Source organism: Talpa occidentalis, unplaced genomic scaffold (assembly GCF_014898055.3).
Source record: "Talpa occidentalis isolate TD23 unplaced genomic scaffold, MPIMG_talOcc4v2.1 talOcc4.2, whole genome shotgun sequence".
Lineage (NCBI taxonomy): Eukaryota > Metazoa > Chordata > Mammalia > Eulipotyphla > Talpidae > Talpa > Talpa occidentalis.
This window is the reverse complement of record NW_023602073.1, coordinates 50,975,439-50,998,842: the sequence shown is the minus strand read 5'-3', so window position 1 is coordinate 50,998,842 and position 23,404 is coordinate 50,975,439. Positions and strand designations below refer to the sequence as shown.

General features: G+C 45.4%; 1 protein-coding gene across 1 annotated transcript; it reads left to right on the top strand.

Annotated features, from left to right (window-relative positions):
- Positions 1 to 6,448: 6,448 nt before the first annotated feature.
- Positions 6,449 to 17,613, top strand: LOC119253256 (butyrophilin subfamily 1 member A1-like). The gene is made up of 7 exons (XM_054698133.1): positions 6,449 to 6,515; positions 7,081 to 7,428; positions 10,157 to 10,438; positions 12,152 to 12,178; positions 16,549 to 16,575; positions 16,955 to 17,505; positions 17,599 to 17,613. The coding sequence occupies exons 1-7, from the start codon at positions 6,449 to 6,451 to the stop codon at positions 17,611 to 17,613; spliced, it is 1,317 nt and encodes a 438-aa protein (XP_054554108.1).
- Positions 17,614 to 23,404: the final 5,791 nt, after the last annotated feature.

Genomic DNA, 23,404 nt, shown 5'->3' with positions numbered 1-23,404 from the left:
ATTTGTCCATCTCCTCTAGATTGTTGAACATGTTTCCATATAACTGTTCATAGTAGTTACTGATTATTCTTTGATTTCTGCTGTGTCCGTTGTGATTTCTCCTCTTTCATTTGTGATCCTGTTTACTTGTGCTTTCTCCCTTTTTTCCTTTGTGAGCCTGGCTAGGGGTTTGTCTATTTTATTGATTTTTTTGAAGAACCAGTTCTTGGTTTCATTGATCTTTTGGATTGTTTTTTTAGTTTCAATTTCATTTATTTCTGCTTTGGTTTTTATTATTTCTTTTCTTCTACTGGTTTTGGAGTTTTTTTTTTGTTGTTCCTTTTCCAGATCTTTGAGCTTTGAGATTAGGTCATTTCTTTGAATTCTTTCTTGTTTCTTGATGTGAGCCTCTATTGCTATATATTTTCCTCATATTACTGCTTTTGCTGCATCCCATACATTTAGGAAATTGGTGTCCTCCTTGTCATTCAATTCAAAGAATTTTTTAATTTCTTCTTTGATCTCCTCATTAGTCCAGTGGTCTTCCATTAGTTTAAATTTCCATGATGTAGGAGAGTACCTAGCCTTCTTTTTATGGTTTATTTCTAGTCTGATGCCTTCGTGGTCAGAAAAGATGGTTGGTATGATTTCAATCTTGGTGTATCTGTTGATGTTTGTCCTGTGTCCCAGTATGTGATCGATCCTGGAGAATGATCTGTATGCGCTTGAGAAAAATGTGTACTCAGATTTTTTGGGGTTTAGTGTTCTATAGATGTCTGTTAAGCCCAAGCTCTCTAGATCCTTATTTAGACCTTTAGTGTCTTTACTTTTTTTTTGTCTTGTTGATCTATCCATTGTTGATAATGGTGTGTTGAAGTCTCCCACTACGTATGTGTTTTCTCTGATGTCTGTTTTCAAAGATGGCAATAGTTGTCTGATATATTTTGGTGCTCCTTCATTTGGTGAATATATGTTAATGAGCATTATTTCTTCTTAAAGTACTGTCCCCTTGATCATAATGTAGTGACAGTTGGGGTCTCTTTTTACCTTTTTGAGTTTGAAATCTGTTTTATCTGATATAAGTTTAGCTGTTCCTGCTTTCTTTTTTGGTTCATTTGCTTGTAGGATTGTTTTCCTTTCTTTAACTTTGACTCTATTTTTATCTTTTGTAGCCAAATGTGTTTCCTGGAGACAGCAAAAGGTTGGGTTTTGTTTTTTAATCCAACCTGCGACTCTGTGTCTTTTTATTGAAGAGTTTAGTCCATTCACATTTAGAGTTAATATTGATATGTTAGCATCTGTATTTGCCATTGTGTTTGTCTTTCCTTTGATTTTATTTATTTATTCTTTTAATAACTTTTTTTTGGCCTTCTTTTGTGGTTATTCGTCCCTCTGAGGTTCTGGCTTTCGGACTCCTTGTAGTATTTTTTGGAGTGGGGGTTTAGTCATGATGAAATTCCAGAGTTTCTGTTTGTCTGGGAAGGTCCTTATTCTTTCTTCATAGAGGAAGGAGAGCTTTGCGGGATAGAGTATTCTTGGTTGGCATCTGTTTTCTTGGAGTCTGTTGGCTATGTCCCTCCACTCTCTCCTTGCCCGTAGTGTTTCTTCAGAGGAGTCTGATGTCAGCCTGATTGGTTTTCCTTTGAATGTTATCTGTTTCTTCCCTCTTGTCAGCTTCATTATTTTTTCCTTGTCTTGGATTCTTGGGAGCTTTACTATTATGTGTCTTGCTGTATTTTTCCTTTTGTCATAGGAGTTTGGTGTTCTTCTTGCTTCTTGTATATCAATTTTCAGCTCCTTCTTCACATTTGGGAAGTTCTCTGCAATTATTTCCTTGAATATTTGCTCTGTTCCTATATCTCTCTCCTCTCCTTCTGGGATTCCTATAACTCTTATATTTCCTTTCCTCGTGGAGTCAGATAGTTCCCGAAGTCTTTCTTCGGTCTTTTTCCTTCGTACTTCTATTTCCTTTTCTGTTTTAATTCTTTTTATTTCTGTGTCTTTAAGAGTGCTTATCCGTTCTTCCATTTCATCTATTCTGCTTTCATTGCTTTTCCCAGAGCTTTTTAGCGCCTTCATTACTTCTTTGATCTCCTGCATTTTTTTTACTTCCCTCTTTAAGGACTCAATTTCATTCTTCTGATCATTAATTATTTTTCCCTTATCATTGTTTTCCTTTATGACTTCTGTCAGTTTTTTAGAGGCATGTTTTTTTATTTTATTTATTTATTTATTTATTTATTTATTTATTTATACAAGCACTGGGTACAGTCAGAAGCGTGGGAGGGTGAGAGAATTCACCAGAGCCAGAGCGGGGAGCAGAGCAGGCAGAAGGACCGAAGTACACTGCTGAGGGGAGCAGCGGGCAACAGGAGAGGTCTACGCGCCATGTGGGACCCTCCTCCGGTGACTGGGGAGCAGCTGGGGATCGAACCCGCGCCGCAGAGGCTGCGGGCAGCTTCGCAACCCAGCGCTCAACCGCTGCGCCACCGGGGAGGCCCGACTTCTGTCAGTTTTTTAATGACGGCAATTTTAAATTCTCTTTCTGGAAGGCTCAGAAGTTCTTCCAAGTTACTGTCGTTGCAATTTGGTAGGTGGTTTTCTTTTTGTGGTGTGCTTTTTTCCTGAGGAGTTGCTAGGTTGCATGTGGTTTTTCTACTCCCTACTGCCTGTTTTCTAATTTGCCATATTCCTTGGGACACTGTGTTGCTGGTACTGGCCAGCATCTTGGGCAAACTTCCCAGCCCACCTCTGGCTCCTCCGGGAGCCATCCACCAGCTTCAAGCAGTCTCCAGGGAAGAAAGATCCCTGCTCCAAATTGCCAATGCAGGAATGCGCTCCCCTGTATGCCCTATCTGCCCCAGTGGTAGGTGCCACTCTCCTCTGGGCTTGGACTGCAGGCCAGAAGGGGCCTGGCTTGGGCGAACTTCCCAGTTCACATCTGGCTCCTCTGGGAGCCATCCACCAGCTTCAAGCAGTCTCCAGGGAAGAAAGGTCCCTGCTCCAAAATACCAATGCAGGAACGTGCTCCCCTGTGCGCCTGATCTTATCATCCATATTGTTTTAAATAGCATGATTTTGCTTATTAAAAAAAAAAAAAATCTGTGGGCCTCCCTGCAAGGGGTTAAGTCTCAGCATTATCAAGCTATTACCAGCCACTGCAGCAGGATTTTCACCCCTGGCCAGGAGCTTATCCACAGCTTGTAGCAGACTTCTCCTGTCTTGCTAGCTGCTCCCTTCAGCAGTCTATTTCTGTCAGTCTTCCTGTTCTTCTCCCCACTCTGTGGTGAATCCCCTTATCTGGTGCACCTCTGGCTTACATCTCAGCTCCTGTATGCATACATAAATAACAATCTTAAAAAAATCTGACTACTACTTCATTATGTGTATGTGTGTGTATATATGTAATGTTACTCTATTTCTTTGAATGAATCTTTGTTCCTGTCTCTCTTCAAATTGTGGAATATCCATTATGCTTATATGGCTTTTTCTTACAGATTGATAAGTTCTTACAGTTTTTCTTCATTTTAATCTTTTTTCTTCTATTTTGGTCCATTGTTCATTATTATTGTCAAGTCACTGATTCAATCTTCTATTTGGTCTATTCTGCTCAATAGCTTCTCCAGGAGTGAGTAGCTTCTGTGCTGATCTTTTAACAGCCCCATCTCTGTGATTTTAATTCAAGGCTTCAATTTCTATTTTCTTTCACTCATTTTATTTTCCAAGTCATTCATTTAGTGTTCTGAATTCTGTTTTTCTCTTTGATTCACTTTTCTGTGCTTTCTCCATCTCTTTGACATTCTTTATTATGGCAATTTGAACTCTACCTGATAGTAAGATATGATCATCTATATCATTGTAGTTGCATATTGGAGAGTTGGTCTCATCTTGTGATTTCATGTTCCTTTGAGATTTCAAGTTTCTGGGGCTTCTTTTGTTGCTTTAAATTTCCTATTTTTGGCTGCCCTCCCCTCTCCCTCTCCAAGAGAAGGAGGAGGTGGAGGAGGAGGCTCCTAGGGAGAGGGGGCAGTGTGTGAGGGAGCCAGCCACCTGCCCACTGCAGCCTCCGCTCTGAAGCTGGAGTTTGGGCTGGGATGTCAGCCAGCCCCTCCCCTGTTGCCGGGCAGTGAGGGCAGCTGGGAGATCAGGGGGAGGTTGAGAGAGTGTGGAGCAAGTGCTGGGTGGAATCTGCTGGATAGAGAGGGGTCAGGAGCTATTGTGTGGTGTAAGGGAAGCCTCTGCCTGCCCCCTTTGCCTTCCCTTCTCTCCCCATGATGGGGCGAATGAGATCTCAGAAAAAGAGCAACAAGGAGCAATTGAACATGTTGATGACATTCAAAATGAAATAGAGTTAACGAACAAGCCAGTGAGGGGATTTTGAAAGTAGAACAGAAATATAACAAACTCTGCCAGCCATTTCTTCAGAAGAGGTCAGAATTGATTGCCAAAATGCCAGATTTTTAGGTAACAACATTTGTTAACCATCCACAAGTGTCTGCAGTGCTTGGGGAGGAAGAGGAAGAGGCACTGCAGTATTTGACAAGAGTTGAAGTGACAGTTTTGAAGATATTAAATCAGGTTACAGAATAGATTTTTATTTTGATGAAAACCCAGATGATTTAGGAGAGGTCATCAAAGCTGATATCTGGCCAAATACTACATGGTTCCTGACATGGATGATGAAGAAGGGGAAGGAGAAGAAGATGATGATGATGAAGAAGAAGAAGAAGGCTTAGAAGACATTGATGAAGAAGAAGAGGAGGATGAAGGTGAAGAACATGAAGATGATGACGAGGAGGAGGAAGGAAAGGAGAATGAAGGAAAAGATGACTCATGGAACACTGATGGATTTCAACCTTTTTAATTTTCTCCAGTCCCTGGGAGCAAGTTGCAGTCTTTTTCTTTTTTCTTTTTCCCCTTGTGCTCAGTTCCCCTGTTTTTTGAGGTCCCTTTTCTCTCCTTTATACCATGGTTCTTATTTTGGGGGGAAATAACTTCAGCAGAATACAGTGGGAAAAGAATCTCTCTCTACTCCTTTCTGTTCCAAATTCAATTTTATCCCTTCCTGTCTCAACAAAAGCTTTATGGAATCAACACCACCGTGCTCTGTGGGGGAAAAAAAAAAAAAAAACCTTCTGCTCCCTTAGCTCTGCTGGTAGCTGGAGGGTGCTAGGCCCCTGTGCAGTAGTGCATAGAATTCTAGCTTTTTTCCTCCTTTCGCTGTATATTGGGCTCAAAGATTACACTGTGTCTCTATGTGAGTATGGACAGGTAGCATTTACCAACATATAACTGTCTACTTTTCTCTTGTTTAAAAAAAAGAAAAAAAAAACTTTAAAAATGGGGTTATAGAAGGTCAGCAAATGTGTGTGGATTTGAGGTGTTTGGGTACGTTAAGTGGGCATTTTGACAACATGGCTTCTCCTTTGGTATGTTTCATTGTGATGTTTAACTGACATCCTTGCAGTTTAAGATGACACTTTTAAAATAAAATTCTCTCCTAATGATGACTTGAGCCCTGCCACTCAATGGGAGAATCAGCAGAAGCTGTAGGATCTTTTGGAACTGACATTCTCTATTGTAATTTTGTTCCTGTTTTATTTATTTTTTTATTTTACTTATTTATTTTTTTTAAAGATTTATTTGTTCTATACAAGAACTGAGGTATAGGTCAGAAGCGTGGGAGGGTGAGAGAATTCACCAGAGACAGAACGAGGAGCAGAACAGGCAGATTGATGAAATACACTGCTGAGGGGAGCAGCGGGTGATGCAGGAGAGGCCTACCATACCATGTGGGGTTCTTCCTGTCCAGCAGGGAATCAAAACAGCAGTGCAGAGGCTTTGGATAACTTCGCAGCTTGGCACTCAACCACTGTGCCACGGGGGAGGCCCTGTTCCTGTTTTATTTTTAAATTTTCTTTTTGTTTCACTGGAAAGGAAAGATGATGCTCAATTTTAAATGTTAAATGTACAAGTTGCTTTTTTACAATAAAACTAAATGTGTACACACAAAAAATATTTACTGTTTTTGAAAAAAATGCACCTGTAGTGGTAACTTAGAGAGTTGAATTAATTCTAATTTTCCATAAGGTGACCCTGTTGTGTTTTTAGATTTGTAACTTATGTAGGACTAGAGACCTGATCCTTGTGATGCTGAGTCAGAGACTGTGGGGCCTGCAGTCATCCAGCCTCTGGGGTGGGTGCTCTGGCTGGGGTGTGTGAGCTCATGTTTGTGGGAGCCTTGATACCCACCTCTCTCCCAGTTCGGTCCTGAGACTCTGGGCTGTGCACACTGTCCATGAGCTTCAGGAGCACGGGGCCAGTCCTGAGGGGGCTGTGGGAGTCATCCAGCTCTGTGCCTTGTTTCTTCACTGGGGACCTTGGTAGCTGGGAGCTCCCAGTCAGAGATGTGAGCCCCTCACTGTCAGCTCTCCCTGTCCAGGGTCACGTGACTGGTTGAGTCACCATCATGGTGTGTGCTGCAGCCTCCCCCACCCTGACCACAGCCTCCTGGTGTCTTCTCTGCCTACCTCTTGGTCAGTGAAACATGACTCTCCCCTGTGTCCCTTTTGGTGCTGTCTGCCTGGTGACAGCTGTATGAGAGTGTCCAGTTGTGTCACAAGCCCTGTGTTCTCTGGGTGTCCTGTCCACTCATTCACATTGATGATCCTCTGTGCAATGAAATGAATTTCCTTAGACACCTTCTTAGTCCCCCAAGAACTCTTTTGAAATGCACATTCTTGGGCACATCCCAATCTACTACATCAGACCTGGGGTAGGGTCCTGGCATTTTACAGTTAAAAGCCCTCCTAGAGACTGTGATGCTGAAGATGAGAACCATGGAGTTAGAGTTCTTCATGGAAGGTCCTGCTATCAGGGACACCACTGAATGAGGGAGCATCTTTGACATTATTTCTGGACCACAAGTTGTGATTGGAAGATCTTTCCCAGATTCAGAATTGTCACTGTTACTCCTTCAAGTCAGCTGCCTGCTCATAGATACTTTCCCTCAGGCTGCTTGGGCCTCCCCCAGTGATAGTGTGTGTTCCCTGATATGACTGTGTCTCTCACCCTTTCTAACGCCCATGTCTGTGTTCACAGAGAGGTTCCATGTGTTTGGCCCCTCAGGCCCCATTGTGGCAGAGCTGGGCAAGGATGCCACACTGCCCTGCTCCCTGTTCCCAGTCATGAGTGCAGAGAACATGGAGTTGAGGTGGTTCCGGTCCAATGTCTGGGAGTCAGTGTTCACCTATCAAGACCGACAGGAGCGGCATGAGGAGCTGATGGCCCAGTATGCAGGGCGGACCTCACTGGTGGGGAAATTCCTCAGTGAAGGGGAGGCTTCTGTGATCATCCACGAGGTCCAGGCTGCTGACAACGGGCTGTACACCTGCTTCTTCAGCAATGGAGTCCTCCATGGGCAAGCCAGCTTGGAGCTGCAGGTGGCAGGTTGGTGACATGTTAAATATCTCAGAGTCCTGGAGTTTTGGAATTGGGGGAAAAATAAGAGCAATGGAATTTAGTTTTCGTTTCATGTATGAGAAAGAAAAGACTTATTCATTCATGTTTTATGAAATATAAATATACAGGGTACCTACCACATGTCTGGCCCTGTTCTAAACCCTTGGATACAAAAACAAACCTAATAAAGTTCTTCATTCTTTGAGTTTATATTTGTAGTAGGCGATAGAGCAATTGTAATAAATAACCAGGACATAAATGACATTTCGATGTGAGAAGTGACGAGGACAGGTATCTAAATGGAGCGGGGAGATGGGTGAGCAATGTGGGGCTGGGGCTGAGGGGAGGTTACAGTAATAAATAGCAGCTCAACCTGGTGCCGTTGGAGCAAAGACTCCAGGGAAGTGGGAATACAGCTGAGTAGATATCTGATGTGTGGGTGTTCCTTTCTCCCCAGTTTATAGACAGATAATTACTATGTATCATATGTAACATGAGGCATACAGCATAATGACTGATTTATATATACAGTGAAGTGATTGCCACAATAGGTTAAATCACATCTGTCTACTATTATAGGTTTAATAAAAAAGAAAGAAAAAGAAGCAAAAACAGGAAAATTTCCTCACTGTGGAAAAAAAAAAATTCTTTGGAGTTTGTCCTTTAACAACTTCCCTACGTATCACAGAGCAATGTTGGCTACAGGCATTTTGTACATTACAGGGAGGGAAATTCCTACGTGGAGGCACAGCATGTGTAAATGACCTGAGGGAGTGTGTGTTTGGTGTGTGATCTGCTCACATGGAGTCCTCATGGCTGGTGGGAGAGAGTGAGGAGCAGGGTGTTGTGAGGTGACAACACTGTCATGAAAAGATGTTGTGAGTACATGGTAATCATAAAAACCTCCATGTGATGTAGATATTTGAGCTGGGACATCATTTTATCTAACAGGGTCTATAAAGCCCCTCAGACCAGATGAAGGAAGGACGATGGAGTCCACAGAGCCTGGTGATTGTGGACAGCAGCAGTTAGATTCTTTAGTTTGGGGTGTTGGGTCTTGAGGGCACAGGTGTAAAAGTGTGAGCACTGCAGAGAGAAGAGGCTGGGGAGGAGTCAGTCACAGATGAGGAGTCCTGGTGCACATGTTGTGGTGTTTGCATGTGGAGCTGTTGGAGATTTTAAGCACAATAGCGTTTAGCATGTAACTCTGGCAGTTGTGGGCAGGACAAGTGCTGGGATAGTGTCTGGAGTTGTGGATGCCGTTACGGGGTGGAGGGGTGGGCTGGTTCACACGTGGCAGTTGGTGCACAGGAGGTGCCATCAGTGAGGTTTAGAATAACCCAATTAAATGAGAATTGGGTAACAGAATTAAAGTGGAAGAAGGAACTGCAGAGGCTTCCAATGCTTTGCAGAGTCTGTGTGATATTTAATGTCAGGAACATTAATAATGTGTATCAGTTACTTGTCACTATATTGCTGCTGTGTAACAAAGAACCACAAAGAAAATCTCTCAGTGGCCTGTAGTAATGGACTTGTACTCACATGGGCTGCTGGGCCATCAGCTAACCTGGGATGGACTTGACTACTCTCCACTGAACTTCCTCCTATATTTTTTGGTCAGAAGAAAAATTCAGCAAATGGACCTTGGCTGGGCTCGTTACATGAATGGTCACGGGCTCCTGGCTGAGGGAGGCCAGCTTCAGGGGGAAAGGCTGGTGACAGTCTCTGCAACAAGAGCTCATCCTCCAGCACCTGGACTACAATGTCCTTCCATGGAGATGGCAGAGGGAAGACCCGTGGGGTCAGCACTTGAAACCTCTGCTGAATCACATGAGCTGATCTCTCATTAGACACATGAAGTCACATGACTGAATCCAGAATCAGAGTGTGAGTAAAATGTTGTGGCAGAGTGTGAGCCTGATATGAAGAAGGGTGAAGAATCAGGAACATTTTTTTTGCTAATTTACCTCAGATGAGACAACAGCATGAGTTCAAGTGTAGAATTTTGGGTGTGAAGAGCATGGGAAGAATCCTGGCAGATGTATCCCACAGGAATGGGGCTCTCATGGAGGGAGGTTGGAGGCTGGGGAGTTGATATCTGGAAGTGATGTGTGAGGAGACACAGGAGCTGAGGGAGAAGAAGCCCTGGGAGAGGGTGTGAGATAAGATGGGGATTTAAGGACTGGACCCTGGGACTGTGCTGCCTTCAAGGAGCAGGTTCAGGGAGAAAGGTCAGGAAAGGGGCTCAGCAGGGGTCCAAGTTACCACAAGCCACCCTGAGAAGGAAGTGACCAGTCCAAGATGCAGGTGCTTTCAAGATCAGGTCAGGAGTGTCCTGAATGGAGACTGGATGAGAGGACATTGGAGATTGGGGTGGACAAATGGGAGACTTTTATTGAATCACCCAGAATAGAATGGACTAGAAGGATAAGCTGCACTATGGAGGCTGAGATGTTGGTGAGAAATGAGAAAATACAGCTGTTTATGGATTATAAGCTGTACTCTTACAACAGTAAAAAAATTCTACAAAGATTTGAACATGTTTATATAATTATAAAAATAATAGGTAGAAAGGTAGAGATGAACGTATCAGGTCATCATTTTGCTCCCCAAGGCATGGTTTCTCCCAGACCCCTCAGAGTGCACCTTGGCAGCCTTCTCTGGCATTGTGCACAGGTGGGCCCTGCCCTACCTGGCTCTCATCTTCCTTTCGCAGGTGTGGGCTCTGCTCCTCAAGTGCACATCTTGGGGCCAGAGGAGGACGGGGTGCGTGTAGTGTGCACAGCCTCGGGCTGGTTCCCAGAGCCCCAGGTGCAGTGGAGACACCTCCATGGGGAGCAGTTCCTAGAGTTCTCCAAGGCCCAGGCCCAGGACAATGAGGGGCTGTTCAGTGTGGAGGCTGCTCTGGTGGTGAGAGACAGCTCTGCGGGGAGCGTGACCTGCTCCATCCTCAACCCCATCCTGGGCCAGGAGAAGGCCATGGCCATTGTCATCCCAGGTCAGTGCTGCTTCCCACCCCCCACTCCCTGCAGGGTCAGAGGGAGAGGCTGGGACCCCAGGTGTGCTGGGCTGGGCTGTCCTGGGCTATATCCTGATGGGGTTTCTGTGGGGGTCTCTGTCTGTAGAGCCCTTCTTCCCCCAGGTCTCTCCCTGGATGCTGGCTTTCCTGGTGATTCTGCACTTGCTGCTATTCCTGCTCCCATTTGCTGCAATCTATATCCTGGAAGAACTTTCCATACCAGTGCAGGAGCTTCAGAAACAGATGAGTCTACATCAGGCTACGGAGGAGGACAGACAGACCAAGGAGGAGGCCCTGAAGGACACAGATAGGGAGGGGCAGGGCCAGGCTGGTATGTATGACAGTGGATGCTGAGAGGGACAAGCTGACACCAGAGCCAGAGCCCAGGGTCCACTTTAGGGAGATCAGAGCAGGTGCTGAGTCCCAAAGGGGACAGTGGAGCTTGGAGGCTCATGTTGGTCTGAAGGTGGAACTTCTAGGACACAAAGAGATTTATTTTTGTGTCTTCTCTAGGCACAAATTTTGTTCTTAGCAACAGTTTATACTTATATTTTTAATTCTCTTTCAGATGAACTCCAGGAAGATCTAGGTAAGCTCTGCTCTCCCTCCTGAACTCTCTGTGCCCCCTTCATAGGAGACATTCTGGTTCTTAGCTCATCTGTTTCCTCTGTTGTCTTTCAGACCAGAGGAAGGCAGCTTACCTGGCTGGTGAGTGATGCCCCAGGTGTCCTGGGCCCCTGTCCCCTGTGCTCATGGTTCCCTCCCTTTGGCTGTCTAAGCACAGATATGTGGCCCCTTCCCTGGGGTGGAAGTGGGAGCTGGTGGGAGGCAGGACCCTGCTCCATGGGCTCCCCAGATCTGGGTGCTGTTTTCCCCTCATTCTTGGGATCCTGGTGGTTGGTGACCCTTGGAGTCTCCTGAGTCCTCATCTCATTCCAGCCCTGACTTTCCCACCATGGTGCTGGCTTTCTAGTCCTCAATGCATCTGGTTCTTGGTCAGCACCTGGAAGTAAAGCAGCTGCTCTGGGATTTGAAAAGCAAATGGACTCTTGAAGTTTAGGAGTGTGACCGCCTCCTACCCTCTCTCCCCAAAAAACCCCAAGGAGAGTCTGTTCTCTCTGCTCCTGAAGATGCTGATCAGTAGTGCTGGGGGAGGACGGGGTGACCTTGCATGGGAGGGAGTGGGGGGACTTTCCCTCTCCCAGAGAGTTTTTATCACTGGAAATACTGCATTGGAGAAAGATGGGCCATTTCTACTCTGCAGCTGGTGTGATGTCCATGTCGTGTTTTTATTTCATCTTCCCATTAATTTCCAAGGAAATACTGAATGTAATAATTATGAAATAATATGTATGTTAAAAAATATCTTCCCATATACTGTTTTTGATCCTGTGCAGCAACACTGAGTAGCAGGTGAAACAGGAGATTTGAAGCCCAGAGCTGCTCAGTGACTTGTCCAAAGCCCCACAGCAGCAGCAGGCAGGGCTGGGTCAGTCTGTCCTGCAGGCTCCTGACCTGAGCCAGGGATTTCCCACCACCCCTGCTGTCTGCACAGGGCAGGAGGTCATAACCTCTCCAGCCTCTCCCCTCCACCCCCTAGAGAGTCTCAATGCAGAACAGGGGGAGCCCAGGGTCCTTGGATCACATGAGCAGCTGGTTGTGCTGAGGTCTCACCTGTGTGTTCCCTTTCAGCCTGGAGGAAGGCCCAGCTGTATGCAGGTGAGTGGCCCTGAGGGTCCTTGGACCCCTCCCAGCCTCCCATCTGCCCTTTCTCTATCAGGAAACCCCCCCATGAAGGACCTGGAGTCCTTGCTCTTCCTTCACTCTGGAGCCTCCATCTGAGAACTGCAGGTCCCCCCTTGTGAGCACAGACCTGCCTCCACCTGCCCTGTCCTCCCTGCAGGTCATGTGGGGTCAGGACACCCTCTGACCCCTTGTCACCTGGTCCTTTCTCGTGGGTGAGGACAGTGGGGGTCAGTGTGAGGAGAGGCTGCAGCAGGGACAAGTGTGTGGGTCAGGATTTTCTGATTTCTGGAAAATTCCAGACATCCTACTTTCTGCTTCCAATTCAGGTCTTGCTAAGGGGTCCTGGGTTATGGATCTTTCTGGATCCCAAATCCCAGTCCTATTTTGGATCTAGTTTTTGTTTCCTGTTTCCTCTTGATTCTCTGTCTTCTCATGCATCCTCTGATTCATGTCCAAGCTGGGTTTTTCTTCTAATCCCTTGTGGGTGCTGAGGAATCAGTTGTTTAGAGCTGGTGTCTGAGTCTGAGTCAGAGCTTCTGGGGTGTTTATGACTCCTGGGCAGGGGCCTGTAAAAGATCTGAAATTACATGTAAAATCCTCTCTGTGTGTGTGTCTGTGTGTGTGTGTGTGTGTGTGTGCTTGCGGCTGTATTTTTTGTGTCTTTGTAATAAGATAAACAATGTATGATTTTTCAGAACCATCATCTTTTTAAGGAGAATTTTGTCTGACAGTCTCATGGTCGCTATTAAGTAGGTGTTTTTTTTTTTTGTTTTTTTTTAAGAGGCAACTATGTAGACTGGAAAAGAAGAAACCTAAAATGGTTATAATCCATTCCCAAAGAACAGGGGAGATATTTGAAAGAAAAGTCTGGATGGAGATAGAGAGAGGAAGGAAGGAGAGGGGTGTGTGGGAGAAGAGCCTTCTAGAGTTTTGGGCACAGTCACCAGTTTGAATCTGTGCTGTTCAGACACCATGCAAGGCTTGGGAATGAAACACAGTGGGCCTTTTGAAGTACTTCAGATAAAGTTACATGTTAAAAACCATGATTGAGGTGACCATCTAATTGTGTTGCCTCTCACATGAGCTCCCCACTGTAACCCCAGGGCAGGGTCCGCACTGGGTCCTGCAGGGAAGGTCAGAGATGCTTGTGAGGGGAGATCTGAGCCTCCTGATTCTGAGTCACACGCCCTTTCCCTGCTCAGGGGTTTGTTCATGGTCTTGGACACAGACCCTGAGCCACAGAGTGGGAGTTTGTAGGGGAGGGGCTGGGGACCAGGAGTGTGAGGACCCTCCTGAGAGTCTCCCTGGTTCTGCTGGGGCTCATTTTCATGCAGTGAGGATCACGGAGTCATCTTTACCATCACTCCAGCCTCTGCTGAGTTCGTGTCTCATGCATTTTAACATAAACTTTCCTTTGGCATGCAAAAAGAATGATGTGTTTGAATGAAACACATTAATACACTAGAATCAACATTTTGATATTGACAGATTCATAGATAGATACGTGTGTGATCTCGTATTATTTGTGAAATTTAACAAAAATTTTTTTTATTTAAGGTTTTGCTACAAAAATTAACTGATTAGCAGTGCACACACAGTCCTGGGCACGCTGTGTCTCACATTAAATGTCACTGGATTTTCTACATTTGTTTCTGATGCTCCTGTTCCTGTTCTCCTCCACTCCCTCATTTTTATTGTTGTATGAAGAAGCGTGGTGTAGAGCATTAAACCTGGATGTCAACTAATATCTCAGGAAAAACAAGTAAATTTAAAATCTCATTTTTTCACAAAGAGGTCACATATATGCCACCCAGTCATTGCATGGGATCTTATTTCTTATCAAGCTAAAATGGAAATGACAGTTTCTCAGAGTGTGCTTGTGCAGGTGTGGCTGGTATCACACATTTACACACCATGTGCACAAGAAGATGTTGCTCCTTATTCCTATAAATATGGATCCTGGATTCTCATCTCTCCCCCTCTCTCCTCACACAATTGGGAAACTCAGGCTCTCCCCTGATGGCCTCTGAGTCTTGCTGTGTCTGACCTGAGTGTTGGGTAATGACCTGCCTCCTCCTTCCCAGGCAAGCATGGAGTAGGGATGACATGGTCTTGGGGCTCTGGGGGAGAGGGGCTGTATTCCCCTTTCAGTCATTTCAGGGGCTCCCCTGGGGCCACTGGTATAAAAGCCCGTGTGGCACATGCTGAGGGGGGCAGGACATGTCCTGTCTGATCATTAGGGCTTGTGGGTGACCCTCCCTCCACAGCAGAGTCAGGGTCTGTGTCTGTCTTTGGTCAGCAAATTGATAAACCTTCTGGTTCCTTCCTCCTGTCCCACATCCTTGTCCTCATCTCCTCACCTGTCCTTCCCTCCCTGCCTGTTCTCCAGGCCCCTCTCTCTCCCTCTGTCTCCCCCCAAAGCAGGTGACACTTCAGGGTCCTCATCTTTCCACGTGCATCATGGGGTCCTGGTGCTGCCTCCAGACCCTCCCTTGCGAGGAACCTGCTCACCTGCCTGGGACTGCACATGGGGTATCAGAGCTCCAGCTACTACTGACACATGTCACCACACCCTGAGCAGCGTCACCCACACAGTTTATCATCTCACACGCCTGCAGGGCAGACACCTGAGACCGAGTCCTGGGACTAACTCCAGGGTCTGGCAGCTCCTTCCTTTCAGGAGCCCCTTCCTCTCCCAGGATCTAGGGCCCCCTACATTGATTGGAGACCCCCATCCTCTGTCTACACAGCCTGCCCTGCAGCCTCTTTATGGCCCCGCTGCCCTCACCATGTGACTGTCTCTGAGTACAGGTACAGGGTCACGGCTGTTAAGGCTCATGTGATTGGTTCCCCCTGATGATCCTCAATAACATCACTGTTTCTAGGTACCATCTCTGTCCCACCTGCAGGTTTCTCCTTCCTCTGTCAAGGACACATTTTACAAGGTCATGGGATGAGGACATGGACATCTTTGAAGTCATTATGTTATAGAGCAACCCCGATATTAAACGGGTTCCTGGCTGTGGGTCCTCACCCGCGCGCTTTAAAGGGACTTATGAATACTCTACTACAGACACACACAAAAGGGTTAATAAAAGGTTTATTTACAAGAGGAAAGGAAATAAGGAAAATGTACAACTCAGGGAGAAAATAGGGAAATAAAGTCTTTAATGCGTCCTACCCGATCTGACGACCTGGAAACCCAAAGTCACTCTCAGAGCTGGCCGGACGCTGCGAGCTGGTAGAGAGCCCAAAATGTGGTCCCCCAAAGCCCACGTGTCTGCCTTTTGTATCCACCTGGCTGCTTAACCCCACCCTCAGGTCCCAGCCACCTTCCCTTTGGTGGTGATGGGATTTGGAGTTCCCAGTGTCTTTGGCTTTGACCTGGGGTGGGGGTGGAGTCCACAAAGCCTATATGGAAATAGCTTTGGGACATCCTTTTCCCCCGAACAATTATTCTGCTTATTCAGAGAGGTTTTACTTTGAAGCTTCCATCTTTCTGGGCTCCTCTTGATGGAAACAGATGTGTCATTCCAATGTGTTTGTGTTCTTCTCTGTCTATAGGGAGGGTTTTGTTTCCACCATACATGAAACTGTAGAACGTCGTCACTAGTTTTTGGTCCTCTCAGTGTGTGTCCATGTCCTTACTCTGCATGTCTCTCTCCTCCTAGAACCCTCTGCACCCCCTCCTGAGTGGGCAGGGTCCTCTGCTGAGTGTCCTGAGTCTCCTCACTCATGTCACATTCACCCCCACGTGCAGCTCAGTCATGCTGTGTCACTCTCTCTCTCTCCCCTTGTTGGACAATCAGAGGGAAAACTCTGCCCACCATCCCCCACGTCTCCAGGCTTCCACAGGCCTTTGCTGCCCCAAGAAGCAGGAGCGTCGGGCTGCACATGGGCCTGGCTGGTTGTAGCTCTAAGCCCTGTGGCTCAGAGACAAGCTGCACGTCCAGGTCTATTAGTTCTTCATAAGCACATGCAGTCCTGGGTGTTTCATCTCCATAGAATCTGTTCAAGAAAACCGCGTTTCCAGGATGGGCCTGTTGCTGGTGACTTGGAAAGTATAATTTGATGGTTGTGTCTGGGTAAAGACCTTTCTGTTCAGTTGGTGTCCAGCCTCTCATCCCTGAGTATAAAGCTTTATGTCTTAAATCATGGAAATTTGCAGTATTAACAACTTTGTGTATGTGTGTGCATATGAATCTAAAAGTTAAATGCGTCAACTAAATGTTTCCACATATTTTCCCCTGTGAACTCTGTATCACTGTCTTGTAGAAAACTAGGTGTGGGCCCTGATGTGTGAGTATCTAGAGTCCCTCACGTGACATGTGTGTCTCTTGCAGATTGGCGGAAGGAGCAGTTCCAGGCCTGTGAGTGATTCTGTTCTCTCTGGGGCTGCTCAGCTTCTGGCCTTTCCTTCTGTTCCTTGTGTGGGCAGAGACTCTGCACCCTACATGGGGGTGGGGTAGGTGTAGCTGTGACATCACACAGATGGGCTGGGGGTGACTGGTCATGAGTGGTGAAGGGGCTCCTTAGTCCTTGGGGTCCTGGTGGGTCCCCAGGGTTCCTGCGACATATTTGACACCCAATAATGTTGTTGGCTCTCTCTCTTGCTTGGGGGCTGTGAACTGGAGTCACCAGGTTCTCATTTCAGGGAACATATCCCTCTCCCCATAAAGCTGAGTATTTGAGGTGAGGAGGTGTGTAACCTTGTTATGTCAGGCTGGCATATGGCTTCTCTCTCTGCAGGGCCTGTCACTCTGGATCCAGATTCTTGCAGTCATGAAATTGTCCTCTCTCATGACAAGACGAGTCTGACCTGTCATCACGATGGAAAAGGAGGAGAATACACTGTTTTGGGTCTTGAGGGCATCACATCAGGGCGCTGTTACTGGGAAGTGGAGGTCAAGAGTGGAGACCGAACTCAGTGGGGACTGGGGGTCTGGAGGAAAGATGAGAAAAACAGATACAGTGCTAACTCCCCACTGAAAGGGAAGTGGGTTATTGGCCAGTACAACTACATTTTCCAAGCCTTTACTGACCCTGATACTACACTACCCATCAGGCAGTTTCCCCACAGGGTGGGGGTTTTCCTGGACTATGATCACGGGGACGTCTCCTTCTATGACATGACTGATGGCTCCCACATCTTCTCCTTCCCTCCTGAGTCCTTCTCTGGGGCCCTCCTTCCATACTTTGCATGTTATTCTGGAGATGTGTCCATGACCCTCTGCCCCCTGGAGGCTGGGCCCCAGAAGCCCTCTGTTCCCATGAACAATCCTCCTTCTCTGGAGGAGCCTGTGAGTCCCCCAGGGGAGGGGATCCCCTCAGGCTCTGGTGTGGATAGAGCTCCCCCAGGGCCTGAAGCCCCCCTCCTCCCCTGTACCCCTGAGACCGTGTCCCCATGAGCCCCCTCCCTTCCCAGCCCTGCCCTGGGCTCTTCTTGGGGCTGCAGGTTCCCTGTGGACAAACCTGTGAGTGAGTCCTGCATGCTGGAGTCTCATCCTCCTGCTCTGGGTGCAGATTCCTGGGCCATGGCTGAGAGAACAGTCAGGTCAGGCCTCATGCTGAGACATAACTTTGAACCCATTTAGGGTAGAACTAATTTTTCCATGGGAAATCATTTGTCATTTGGTAAAGAAAATATTTAAGAAGGATTTTATCCTTTAAAAAATGGCATGAGCTCTGAATGATTCTCCTAAATTAATTGGAGTTTACTTTATCCAACTTGACTTTGTGTGGATTTGCTTAGAGCCTGATGGAACATCCCCAGATCTATTTTTAGGGGTCTGGTCTATGTGACCAGGAAACTTCTGCCACCAAAATATTTGGGGAAATGGCAGATAATGGACTTTACAGGAGCCTAATATTCTGTTATCTGCTTCCTACTCTGGAATGGATGAAATACACTTAATTTGATCAAACCTGCTGAATTTCTATGAGCAGTGAATAATTTGTGGTGTGTTAATTTGGTGACCTCAGAAAGATCTGGTTCCTCTTTTGTGTCAACACCATTTGGAAAGCAGATAACTGCTTCCTGAATTAAGATGAGATTGAAGAAGAGACTCTCAGACTCGGGGTGACTTGGGGAGCTGGGACCTGAGCTCCAGGTGCCCCTGTGCTGACACAGTCCTTCTACATCTGAGGACGAGGGTCACGGGAACCACAGCTGCCAGAGAAAGCAGTATCCTGAGTCCCAGACCTGCAGGGAGGAAGGTGTGATCCTCCCCCAGGGGACACTGACATGGTTCTGGTGGAGGAGAAGATGGAGAGGGGAGTGGGGGAGTCAGACATCATGATGGTGTGTGACTGTAAAGAGACTGTAATAGTTTTAACTATTTCTCTTTTGCGTGTTCTTTTGTGTTTATCACACATTGTCTTCATTTGTCATCTTCCCTTGTGCTTTTATACAAGTTGATGTAGTTTATGTGTATAATATAGTTTTGGGTAACAGAATAGATAAAGGTACTGTGAGCAAATTCGAGAAATGCCTAATATGGCATTTTAGATACAAAAATTGGGGCTGTTTGTCCCCACATTTTGGGGAAAGGTAAGCACTTCTTCACTTGTAAAGGCAGCTTTCCCTTGATATTTGAAGAGAAGCAGTGTATATATTGTGAGTGTGGGGCTGAGGAGTCGAATGCATGGACTCTCCCATCACCCATTTACTGCCGTGGCTGTGAGAACAGTCAAGTCAGGCCTCGTGCTGAGGACACAGATGGTGAAATTGACTGACTTGAACCTGTTTGGGGGAGGAAGAATGTTACCATGGGAGATCGTTTTTCTTTTCATAAAGAAAATATTTCAAGGGGTTTTCATACTGTTTGTACAAGGAAGGGGATGAGCTATGAATTTGGGTCCTAAATTAACTGGATTTTATCCAACTTGAGCTTGTGCTGAGGAATCCAGATTCTAAAGAACACTTTATGATGTATTTTTGGGTAACAGATAAACAATTTAATTGTGACTAAACTTAAGAAATAAGTAATATAGATACAAAGATTGGTGCTGTCTGTTCTGGAGACGTGTAAACAGGGAGCTTCTCTTAGTAGTTAAAAACATACAATTGTGTTGTGTGGCTGTTCAAATGTGTGAATTTGTTATAGGGCAGGGAGAGGGGCAGCACCACGTTGGGCGCCAAATCTGTTATAAGGCAGGGAGAGGGGCAGCCCAAACCCCCGCAAACCTGCCTATTTTAAATGGGTTCTGCCATCCGCCGCATCAACAAAAAACATATGAGACTTTAATGGGAAGGAACTTTAATACAACTAGGAAACAATACAGGAAAGGCAAATAATCTAGTTTCTAAATCAAGCACCCAAAGTTACCCATCCCCTCGTGGGTAAAAGTCCATCCATATGGGATTGGCCCAGAGCAAGGCCCCAAAGCCTGCCACAAGTCTAAAGCATCTTCCAGTGGGGACCCACAGAAAAGGGTCAGAAACAACCAGACAAGCCCGGAAGGAAAAGAGCAAAATCAACATCAAGATGAAAGCTGCCATTGTCACCTCCCCATGGGTCTCACCCACATCTTGTGTCACCCAGTCCACGACCAAAAGACAAGCGCAGTTTCTTCACGTGTCTCCTGGCTCCATCCTGCTGCCTTCCTCAGTCTCTTCTGCAGCTTCTCCTCTTCCTGCTCAGCTCCACCCTCCCTTGGGTGAGGCAGGGAACCTCCCCCTTTCCTGGGGACCACCCTGTTACAAATTGTGTGTGGACCTGAGTAGTCACAGGTGTGGACTCTCCCATCACACACTCATGCTTCCTGGCCCACATCCCCCACGCGCCCTCCTGGGTGGCCAGGAGGTGGACCCCAGGAGCATGTCCCTTGGCCCCTTGCACAGTGTCAGGATGAGCCCTGGAGGGGACACTCCAGTCAAAGCCAGGATGAGCCCTGGATTGGATACTCTAGTCACAGCTGAGGACAGGTGTCTCTCCTGGTCATGCTGCCTTTCTTCTGGATCCTATGATGGGATGCTTGTCATTTTTAGGATTTACCCTCAGCTACTATCCATGAAATTTTTCCTTCTATTGATCTGAAAAACTACTAAAAACTGATATATAAGTAAGCTGTGTGTCATGTCTTTTGATCTAATGGGGCATTACAGAGATTTTGTAATTAGAGTCAAACTAATGTAAATATTTAGAAAATGTATAAGGTTTGACTTGGGTTTTTATCATTAATTAAGGATGTGTTTGCTGTGAAGTCACATGTGGTCTGTAAAGCAAAAAAGAGAATTACAAATACTATAATTTTTTATCCATAGATATTACCGCTTCTGTACTAGGAGCCATGCTACTCATGCCGTCTGACAAAGGTCCAGGCATGTGGCAGATTCCTGAAAAGTCAGGAATCTCCTTAGCTGACTCCTGCTAGTTTTTCCTCATTTGTTTATGGCTAGTTTCTACCATTGTTAAAATGCACATTTAAAAGTAAAACTGCAAGTGCTTTTGGATCAATTACTGAATAACCAAATTAATGGCAATTGACACTGCATGATACAAATATTACATTTTTAATAAAATTAGTCATTCTCTGCCAAAAGGCAGTAATCCAACATTTGGCCTTACATTAACAAGTGAAAAAACTTTTGGGAACAAAAGGCTGTAAACATCCCTTGGCCAAGTCTTTAATATGGAGATGTGGTCTTTTGAGGCAAGGGGTAATTGGAGAAGGACATTCTTTTACTTTAAAGTTAAAGATAGAAGTGGGGTGGCAGACAGGAGCCATGCTCCAAGTTTAAGAAAATTCCTGATAAGCCAGGAGGCGCCATAGCAGGCTCCTGCTAAACTTTTCCTGTTTGTTTAGGGCTAATTCCCCTGAAGGTGACAATTGGTATGGTAGCTGTTAGAGTATGCATTCAAGAATAAGTCAACAGCAATTTTGTGACTGATGGAGCTAATAACCATGGCAGCACAAATAATGCACTTGGAAATAGTCAATGTTACAGCAACTGATATGTCAAGTATTAACCATTCTGAGAACCACAAGCTATAACCATCTCCGCCCCTGCCCCTGATGAAATATTTGTAGTTCCTTAAAACAACAATCAGCAATCTTACAGAGAAAAGGAATTTCCCCTTGATCTTAAAGTTAGATACAGAAACTAGGCTGACTAGATAAATAGAGGAGTAATAGGTAGAAAACCCTTTTGTTAGATTAGGAGACTTCTTCCCTTAATTGAGAGCTGGGGCCTAGGGAAGAGTAGTGCAGCTTGCCTAGTATTAACGCCCTCCCGGCCCTTGGTTCCTTAATATCGAATCAATATTAAAACAAAATATTGCATAACTATAAGAAAGTGAAAATCAAAATCAACAAAAAACTATGAACCAGAGACACTTTTTTGGGGGTGGGAGGGGAGGGAGTGGGGTCAAAATGGGGGGGGTTGCAATTGTATGGGGAATATAAAAATAAAATTTATTATTTAAAAAAAAATATTGCAGATGATGATTTCTATATAAAAGCCTTCTGTTTTCTGCTTTAATCATTTGGGTATATGTTAGTCTAAACTTCATAGGTTAGAAAAAAATCCCTTTGTCTCCCTTCCCCCAGGTAACTTCCTACCCTTTGTTTCCCCTAGTCCTTAGTTATCCTTCACTCTGGCAAACATAGAAATATTAGTTGCGGTCACATAAGCTTTTTGCTAGTAATAAAATAACTGTTTGGTTTTTTAAGGTAAATGACTACTCTAAGAACACTTTTGTTTAGCAACTGTGCCTTCTTTAAATTAAAAAATAATAAATGTCACAATCTCCGCAGGAGGGAAAATAGATGCTTGACTGTTCTTGAAAAAGATGTGACAACTGTTATCTTCCTGCCTTAATGCATATGCTTATGCACTCTCACAGTTTGCTTGAAATGTATAAATAAAGGGCTGCTGAGACCCTCAGCAGGACAATGCCTGCACCCTGATCAAGTGTCTGTGTCTCCTCACTCCTTCTCCCTCCCCATCACCCCACAATTGCCCCAACACCGTCCCATCCTTCAGGAACCCCTGACATCCAGGCTGCTGCCACTGGCTCACAGCACTTTTGTTCTTTCTTAGAATATTTTAAGTTGCTTTCATGCTGGACAATAAAGGATCTATTCTTCAAAATCCTCTTTGTAGCATGTTGTGAAAATACCAGTACTGTCTCTGATGAATTAATATTAATTGATTATATATTTTTCTGAGAGTCATGTTTATGATTTCATATAAATTATACAAGATTACTTATTTTATGGTAAGTAAGACATAAGACGCAGCCTGGGAAGCTGTCTGCTGTCTCTGGATCACGGGCCAGCCAGGGAGCTGACCCATATGGTGCAGCAGGCCTCTCCTGACTCACCCACTGGTCCTCTCAACAGTGTACTTAGGTCAATCTGCCTGTTCTGTTCCCCAGCCTGTCTCTGGTGAATCCTCTCACCGCCCTGCACCTCTTGCCCCCAGATTTTGTATGCATAAATAAATAAATTTTTTTTAAAAAAGATTACTTATTTTAAGACAGAAGATTTTTATACAGGAAACTTAGTATTATTTATAGTAGAAAACTTTTATGCTAGCAACTTTAAAGTGAATGCATTAAAAAACCCAGCCTTTAACATAAAAATGATAAACTGAAATATTAGTTATAATATAGGTAACTTCCCCTCCCCAACAGGCTGAAAAGATGCCTGAGGAGAGGAGGAGACACCAGGCCCCAGACAGGACAGGGCAGACCCTGGGTCTAGACTGAAGCTGCTCCTCTGACACTCATGGTCCTGCTGGGAGCCATGCTACTCATGTCGTCTGACAAGGGTCTGGGCATGGGGCAGATTCCTGAAAAGTCAGGAATCTCATTAGCTGACTCCTGCTAGAGTCTCCTCATTTGTTTATGGCTAGGTTCTACCATTGTTAAAATACGCATTTAAAAGACAAACTGAAAATGCTGTTTGATCAATTACTGAACAACCAATTTGAGGGCACATGACACTGGGTGATTCATTGATAACATTGGTTAGTTAGCATACAAATTCTTGACACAGGTAAATGGGAAGGATGCAGCTTTTTGAGAATGGTCTGGAGAACAACCAGCCTAGCAGGCTGCCAGGCCTTGTTTAGATATGCTTGTTAAGGAAGAAGACTTAAATTTCCATGTCTATGGCCCTTTATCAGGGAAAGAGTTCCTTTCATCAAGAGTTCCAGCAGGATGATGTCTGCACCCGGACCAAGTGTCTGCG